Raw genomic sequence first — 8,542 nt, 5'->3', positions numbered from 1 at the left:
CCACTAGGAAGAATGTATACAATGTGTTAATTTTTGAAACTGTCCTACCAATTTGGTTTGAAACTGTCTCATTGCTATTTGTTTCTCAATAAAATTGTGGAAAAAAATAAAAAATAAAATCATGGGCAAAACACCAAAAACAAAACATGAAATACTTAGGAATCAGTCTCACAAAATAAATAAAAGATTTATACAGTGAAAGTTATGGTACTCTAAGAAAAGAGATTGAAGAAAAATTATATCTGACTATCTCTCTACAAAAAGACTTCTGTCTGGAACACAGAGATTTTTAAAAAATCACGTCCCCTAAATTCAAAGACCAAATTCAAAAATGCATCTGAGATGAAAATACACTTTTCAGAACAAACACAAATGGCAAGTAAATATATGAAAAAATGTTCAACATCATTGGTCATTCAAGAAATGCAAATTAAAATAATACTAAGATACCATCTCACCCGAGAAAGAGTGTCTAATATTAAGATGTCAGCCAGGGTCTGGGGAGATAACACTTGCCTGGCAAGCACAGGGTCCTGAGTTCAATCCCCAGTACCACAAAAAAAGATATATAAATAAAAATAAAATTTAAAAAAGATGTCAGCCAATAACAAATGCTGGAGGGGCTGTGTGGAGAAGGGAACCCTTCCCACTGTTGGTGGGAATGTAGTGGTTGTAGAACAACCACTTTGGAAATCAGTGTGAAGTTTCCTTAAAAAGCTAGGATTGGAGATCCCATTGAAGCCAACTATTCCCTTCATGAGTATCTTTCCAGAAAAATTGAAAACATCACACCACAGTGATATATGTGCACCTGTGTTTATAACAGTGCAATCTGTCATAGCCAAATTCTGAAAACAACCCAGATACCCATCAACTGAGTAAGGGATAAAGAAGATATATTTCAATGCAATTCAGCTATAAATAGGATAAATTTCAGGGTTTGGCCAGATAGCTCAGCAAACTAAAGTGCCTGCATAGGTAGAGCACAGGAATCGGGGTTCATCCTTGGCACATCATGCTGGCCCTGTCCCCAGGGCGTGCTGAGAGGATGATTGAGACTGGCCATGGTGGCACTCAGTAATCCTACAATTTCAGGCCCAGTAAGCCTGTAATCCCAGCTCTTGGGAGGCTGAAAACAAGAGAATCACTACAAGTCTTACCTGTGTAGTGAGACCCTGGAGAACCTGGAGACCCTGGAGACCCTATACTAAATACATAAATAAAATAAAATAGGATAAATTGGAAAGTTTTTTTTTGGTAAATAGATACAAGTAAAGACCATACTATTAAGTGAAATAAATCAGACCTGCATGTGCAAACATCATATTGTCTCCTTAGTGTGATAACTTAAAAGAGAAAATGTAATCTAAACACTGGGCAAAGGGAATGAACTTATTCAAAAGAAAAGAATTGCTGAGTTTAGGAGAAGGTTAGAGAGTTGGGGAAAGTGATATATCTATGTATGTAAACAAGATGATTTGGACAACTGTACTGTGGATTTCCGCTGGTCTATGGAAAGGAGCTGATAATACCTAATTCTTTGTCTCCCTTTTTTCAATTGTTTCTCCTTTTTCTGTTCTTAATTTCTTAAGAACAGAAAAATTTCTTAATTTCTTTATTTTTTCTTTCTTCTTCTAATTTTGTATGCATATATCTAGTAATAGGTATAACTGGTTGGAACACAACACTATGCATTACAATAAATGCTGTGAAATTTGTATTATTTTGTTAAGTGTAATGCTGTATCCTTCTAATGTTTCTGTTTTAATACTATTTTGTACTCTCTTTATAAAATAAAAAATGAGATAGAACATGAAAGTTTATATATTCCAAGAACTCAAATTTCCTAGTTATCATATAAATACTCCTATCAGAAAAGTACTCCAAGCATTCTGTCAAAGTAATTTCACATCTGAGACTACATTTTTATCAAAATGAAGTGTTTCCAAAATAAGTGCCCTTTATTTATCTTTCTTCATTCTTCCCTCCCTGCTCCTCACTTTCTTCCTCTGAGTGAAGATTGTTTTCATCCCCCAGCTGAACCTATCACAGGAAAAAGTGAGGCAAGGTTCTGCAACTGAAAAGCATCAGCACATTTAGACTGTCACTACCAACTGCCGCTTCCATGAAGTCAGAGCTTTTTGTTTTCATTCCCCTACAATTTTCAAAGCAATAGGGAACCCTGATAGTTTACTCTCTCATCATGTCCCAAAATCTTCTTTTGACCTGTAGGTTCAATGTTAACTTGGTTTAGTTCTCTTGGTTTGTTCCAGCCTTGATATTGAGGAGCAAGGTCTCACACTTCATAAGCCTGCAGCCCATCACCTGGCATGATTGTTAAAAACACATATCCCAGGGACATAGCTTCATGAAAGAGTTCTTACTTAGCCTGTGTGAGTCCCAAAACATCCCTGATAAGTTCTGAACACACCTCTCTTTTGAGGAAAAGACAGCACAACTACAGCATGTCAGCTTTGTGCTCAGTAAGAAAGGTGAAACATTGAGGTCAGAGGGAAATGGTACTCAGTGATGACTGACTGGAGAGCTACAGTAACAGCTAGCCTGAGGAGGCAAAGCCAGAAAGGGAGATGTAGAAGCACCTGGTTCCTCTCAGATCTCAGAGAATTTTCAGCGGATTACAGAGGGTTATGATCTCCATTCAGTCAAAAGCAAGCAAACTCTATTTCATTATAAGAATACAAATTGTCTTTAAGGGTGCCTTATTTTTAGGTTTTCTTTCTCTGAAATAAAGTAATATGATTAGCATTCTAGAGCCATTTCAGCAGTACAACATGGTCTGATATGTGCAAATTCCTGGGTTTACTTCCAAATCCCAGCACTAATCCCCACACAAACAACAGCAAAAAACTTTTCCCTTTCTCTGATCTTTCATCCCTTCCCTGCACACATGAGGTAATTTGCTCTTCTTTCAACTATATTGGCTAATACACAAAGAGCAGGTGTAAAAAGTGATAAAACTTTCTTACCTCCCGTTGCAAAAATAATGTAGAGAGCAAAATCCCGAGGACTATTTTCAATCTGTCAATGGGGGAAAAAAGACCAAACATGTTTTTTTTCTGCTTTTGTTTTTGTTTTCAAAGATAGACTGAAATCATGCATTTGTGTGTTGACTTCCCTTTTTACTTGCAGACATAAAACTTACTCTGCTCCACTGGGAATAATGTGATTTCTAATATATGGTATACTATTGTCTTCAAAGTAGTTGTTCAAATTACAAGATGTAGGTATGCAAAAATCAATCAATATAAACACAAATCAATATTTTCAATGAACTATAATTATGTTAACATAATTATACATACATATATATGTGTATATATGACATAATTTTCTCTTCCTTCTTTTCTCAGGGCATATTTAGCAACATGCTATAAAAAGGGAAAAATCCTTGAGAACTGACACCCAATTTATATGCACATGTTCACTGGTCTTGTCAGAAGAGTGAAATTAATTGCCTATAGTTAAATTGTGATATATATATATATATATATATATATATATATATATATATATGTTTAGTCATAAAGATTACCTTAAATTTTTTGAGAAGTTGCTTGATTACTTCTTCAGTTCTCATGTTACTGTTTATTCTGACTTTAGTTTCTGATCCAAAGGCTGGGGTGAAAATTGATGTCTAGGGAAAAAAGTCTTATTAGTCCCTAAAGTTCTATCAAATTAATAATAGTATCTTGAACCTAATGTAAGAATATAGAAATACTGAAATGATATTATTCCAAAGGATACCATACAATCAAATAACTTGATTTAATATAGTCCTAACTGTATACCAAAGGTATTCTAAATGCTTTATTAATTCTTATGATTAAATAAAATTAATTTTAAATTCTATGATACAACTACAATATGTTCAAATTAATAGAAGGAAGCAAGAGTGAATGGGTAAGTAGCTGATAGTACGTGTATACCTCAGGACATTTATCGTGGAAGAAATGCAACTATGTGTAGGATAGTACCAAAAAGTAAAAACATTATACTCCTTATATAGAAGAAAGTAGACACAAAATGTCATGAGATATTCATTTACAAAGGAAAAATTATATTAAGTAAAGCTTTGTTTCCATGTTTCATTTATGTGTGCAATTTGCAGGTATTCCAAAATTTACCAGGAGATAGGTAGGTCCAGCTAGGAAGATGCTGGGTTTTGGGGTGGCTCAACGGAATGTTAAATCAATGTCTTAAACTGGAAGTCAGTATAGATACAGATATAGACATAGATTTGTGATATGTATATTCCATTGGTATAAGAAAACAACATGGATATGTAGAAAATCTTTATGGGAAAATATATGGAAGATGTCTGAAACAAACATTAGTAAGAAAATTCAACCTGGAAATTGGGTTGTACATGGATGAGTCACTTTATGCCACAAATGAGCAGCTCATGAGCTTGCTGGAGAAATATATGTTCACCCTGCAGTAAGCTGAGATGAAGCCATGTTAGATGTGTAGTCTGGTATTGTTTATATAATGAAGCTTCACAGGACATGACAGCAGCACTAGGTTAGGATTCAAATGACAGGTTCTAGGGTTAACTCTGTCAACTCACTTTACACCTTGAAGTCTCCATCATTTCACTGATGAAACAAACCTTAGGTTTTAGAGTTGGACAATTGTGAATTCAAGTTCAGAATTCTTAAAAGCAGCATGACAGATTTCTTGACCTCTGTGAACCTCAATTTACTCATTTGTACTCTTAAATTGTGAACTGAACTGAGAAATACAATATTGTTAGTATAAAACAACATAATTTAGATCACCTTAGTAGAATTGTAACTCACTTTATGGTTATAGAAGTGTCCATTAATAGAGGCCCTGTGGGCCTGTTTGTCCTTTCTGTCTGTCACTGGGGGCTTTCTCACCAGTGCTGCTTCACTCATACATCTATAGAGCAGTGGGGATTCTGGCTCTTCATCTGCATATGGCTTCAGAGTACTGCTGTGATAAGATAAATAGTCTGGAAAGAATAAAAGTTAAAAGCCAAAATCACTTAGCTGCCTATCTTGCATCCTGGGTAGATTGGTATATGCTTTCATTAATTTTAGAACTATTAGCATTTTCAAGATGTTTAAAAGATTGCCCTTTACTATATGGTAATACATAGACAGATACATATTCTACATAACATTGTCTAAGATTGACTGGAGAGCAAATTCCAGCAAAGAACCATGTCTCAGAAAAGATCACAATGAGTTTATGTGTAGGGTTTGAGCACTCTCTTTCAATCTGAATTTATTGTGACTAAAGGTAAATTGTTGGACTAGTTTGGAATATTTTGCTGAATTCACACACCTACAATATTTAAATGACAATGGAATAGCCTTCTCTGACAAAACTAAACCAAAAAAGGGGATACAAATGAACACTTTGCATCTGTATATACAACATAGTTAGGATAGATATACAGCTATTCTCTTAATTCAATGAGAAGAAAGATTTATACTAACAGTGTTTGGACAGGATATCTTGTCAGCATCTTGTACTGTGAATAACCACTAAGAAGACAACAATATGCAATGTATTAATTATTGAAACTCTCCTACTCGATTTTGAAACTGTCTCATTGCTATTTGTTTCTCAATAAAATTATTTACAAAAATAAAATAAAAGGTAAATTATATAGACTTTTACAATCTTAAGAGACTTATTTATGAACATAGTGCTTATAAGTAATGGGGTCAGGTCAGGGTCTTGTTTTACCTTGGCTTCAAGGTTATTGGACCCTTACTTAGAAATGAGTATTAAAGGAGCCAGGGAGATGGCTCAGTAGGATAAATGCTTGACTGGCAAATGCAAGGATCTGAGTTCAATCCCCGGTTCAAAAAAATGAGTATTAAATGGTTGGCCAAGCAGCTCAGTGGATTAAAGTGCCTTCTTAGGCAGAGACTTTGGCCCGGGTTTGATCTCTGGCATGCCCTGCTGGCCACACCCCTAGGACGCACTGAGACAGAGATGGAGACTGGGCGTGGTGGCATGCGCCTGTAATCCCAGCAGTTGGAAGGCTGAACACAGGCAGACCCTGTTGACCCTGTAGACCCTTACTAAAATACAAAATAAATAAATAGATAAATAAATAAATATTGAACCAAAGCCATTTTTATGGTATGTAGAAGCTTATGATTTTGTTCCCAACTTTTGTGAAAGCAAAAGTGGCAAACGCTTTGTATGGTGTTTTAGATATATGAGAGAGACAATTTGCATCACATTCTTTATCACACACTCAAGGGATGTGGTGATTTTTCCCCTTCCTTGACCATCAACCTACTGTTTAGGGGCATATGTGTTCAACAGTGACTACTAGTCAACATTAGGTTACTGTGTCTTTCCAACTTCCATAGCAGGTCTTAGAATATAAAATCATAGCATAGCATTGGACTGAACTGCTATCTTTTGGGTGGGCAGAGTATTCAGTGAAAGTGGGTTAGCTACCATGTATTTCTAAGCTAACATGCAAAAAATTCAAAGAAGTTTCCTTTTTTTTTTTTTTTTTTTTTTTGCATAACTGGGGATTAAAGTCAGACCCTCGTGCTTGCCAGGGAAGAGCTTATTCTACTGAGCCATCTTCCCAGCCTCAAAGCTGTTTCCTGCACCGTCTCTTATTTCCTCAAATAATATTTTCTTATGTAAGAAGAGGGCCATCTGGTGGCATATGTGTTCTACTTGACTTTGAGATTCTTCAATACTACTCTATTGTAATTAGAAGAGTGTAATGTTTTATCTTTCTCTAGTACTGGTGATTAAATATAGATTTTTATCTTTGTTGCCAATGTTTGGCATTTCTCTTGGTTTAATGGGTGTCTTTGTAGGGATAATTAAAAAAAAACCCATACAGTATGTAACAAGATGCCAAATCCCATAAGACAAAGATGAGGCAATTCTGAAGGAATATCATGTTTATTATCAGATCTGGGTTTTCACGGAGATAGCGAAGGGCCAAAACAGAATTTTTTAAACAAAAAAAGTAAACATTAGAAGTCCTTAGTATAAACTTATCAGCTAATGCTAGCAGGATATATAGATATGCCTGAACCTGGTTTGGTAATACTGCAGCCCCACTTCATGTATAAGAACCCTGCTGCTCCACCCCACAGTTTAGCTACCAGCTCCTACTTAGATATCTATATAGGAGAATTATAAGAAAAAAATCACATAAAACACCATTCCTAACACTGACTGGAGTTGCAGTCAATTGCAACTACCAATAACATTAGAATCAATATCATCATCGATACTACAACTAATATCACATGCCACAGAGCTGGCATTGTCCCTTGGGTTGTTGAGTTTGATGTAAGATGATTTTATATTTAAGTAGATTCCTCTTTCAAAGAAAATTGGAATAACTATCAAATGTAAAAGTGATAGTAGGGCCGGGGAGATCGCTTAGTACAATAAGCGCCTACCTACCAAGTGCAGGGTCCTGAGTTCAATATCCAGTACCACAAAAAAAAAAAAAAGTGATAGTGTCTGCTTCTTTCTGAGCAGCAGAGTTATTTAAATATTTATTACATAAAATGTTCATCTTCTGAAAAGAGGTAGGATTAGATCTGAGGGGTCTGGTCCAATGTCAAAACTAAGGAGAATATAATAAAGTATATTAATTCTTGTGAAAATATCAAACAATTTTATATATAATTTTGGATATAAATTTTATTCAAAACATTAGTTCTATCTGATCAGTGACTTGATGATTTTTTTTAAAAATAATGTATTTGAGAATGAATGTGGTGGTACGCATCTGTAATCCCAGATCTTGGGAGGCTGAAAACAGGAAGATCACCATGAGTCTGATCTGCGTAGTGAGGCCCTGTAGATCCTGTACTAAATACACTACAAATAATAAGAAAATAAAATAACATATTTGTATACAGCCACATTAGGTTCTTAAACATCATATGAGCATTCTAGTAACACTCTAGTACTATGTTTTAAAGAAGTATGCATGTAAAATAAGAGTTTATTAAGTAATGGTGTATGAAAGGCAAATATTTAGGTATTATAGTTTACACTGGTTGAAAAAATAATTCTCCCATTAACAAGATTTTGGTACTAACCATCCTGAGAATTCCTTGTATCAGACACTGGAATCTGGGTTCTATCCAGCTCAGAAATATGATAAAGGTCATCAAATTGCCCCCAGCGAGCCATTCTCCTGTAAAGCAATACATCATGGAAGTAATATCAACTCTATCTGCATTAAAGCCTATGGCACTTTTCAGATTTACAATATTGTGCAATACATGTGAACTTTGTAGATACACATATTATGTAAAGTTACACAATTGTGTGATAATATCAATCTTATATTCATAATGGAGTAATCAGTATGTGACTTAGAAAAGTTCTGTACTTTTGAGGGGTGTACCTTCACATCTTAGCAATAATTCACATCCAATTTGAAACACAAAGTTATACAGGTTCCATAAAATGTATATATGTGCAAGGAAAAGAAATGATTAAAAGGGAAGGAATAACTAGAATGAGAAAAGAATGAAGGAAAATA

The 8,542-nt window shown here is 34.9% G+C and overlaps 1 protein-coding gene across 4 annotated transcripts in view; it reads right to left on the bottom strand.

Annotated features, from left to right (window-relative positions):
• Window positions 1-8,542, bottom strand: part of Rassf6 (Ras association domain family member 6) — a 77,454-nt gene that overhangs the window by 3,716 nt on the left and 65,196 nt on the right. For all 4 annotated transcript variants that reach the window (XM_023705998.1, XM_023706001.1, XM_023705999.1 and 1 more), the window contains 4 exons: window positions 8,094-8,191; window positions 4,821-4,996; window positions 3,554-3,655; window positions 2,988-3,039 (listed from right to left, as the gene is read on the bottom strand). In XM_023705998.1, the coding sequence (XP_023561766.1) occupies window positions 2,988-3,039; window positions 3,554-3,655; window positions 4,821-4,996; window positions 8,094-8,191 (428 nt within the window). The remainder of the gene's footprint in view (window positions 1-2,987; window positions 3,040-3,553; window positions 3,656-4,820; window positions 4,997-8,093; window positions 8,192-8,542) is intronic.

This window comes from Octodon degus, unplaced genomic scaffold, assembly GCF_000260255.1.
Source record: "Octodon degus isolate 3935 unplaced genomic scaffold, OctDeg1.0 scaffold00235, whole genome shotgun sequence".
NCBI lineage: Eukaryota > Metazoa > Chordata > Mammalia > Rodentia > Octodontidae > Octodon > Octodon degus.
This window is presented reverse-complemented; position numbering and strand designations above follow the sequence as displayed.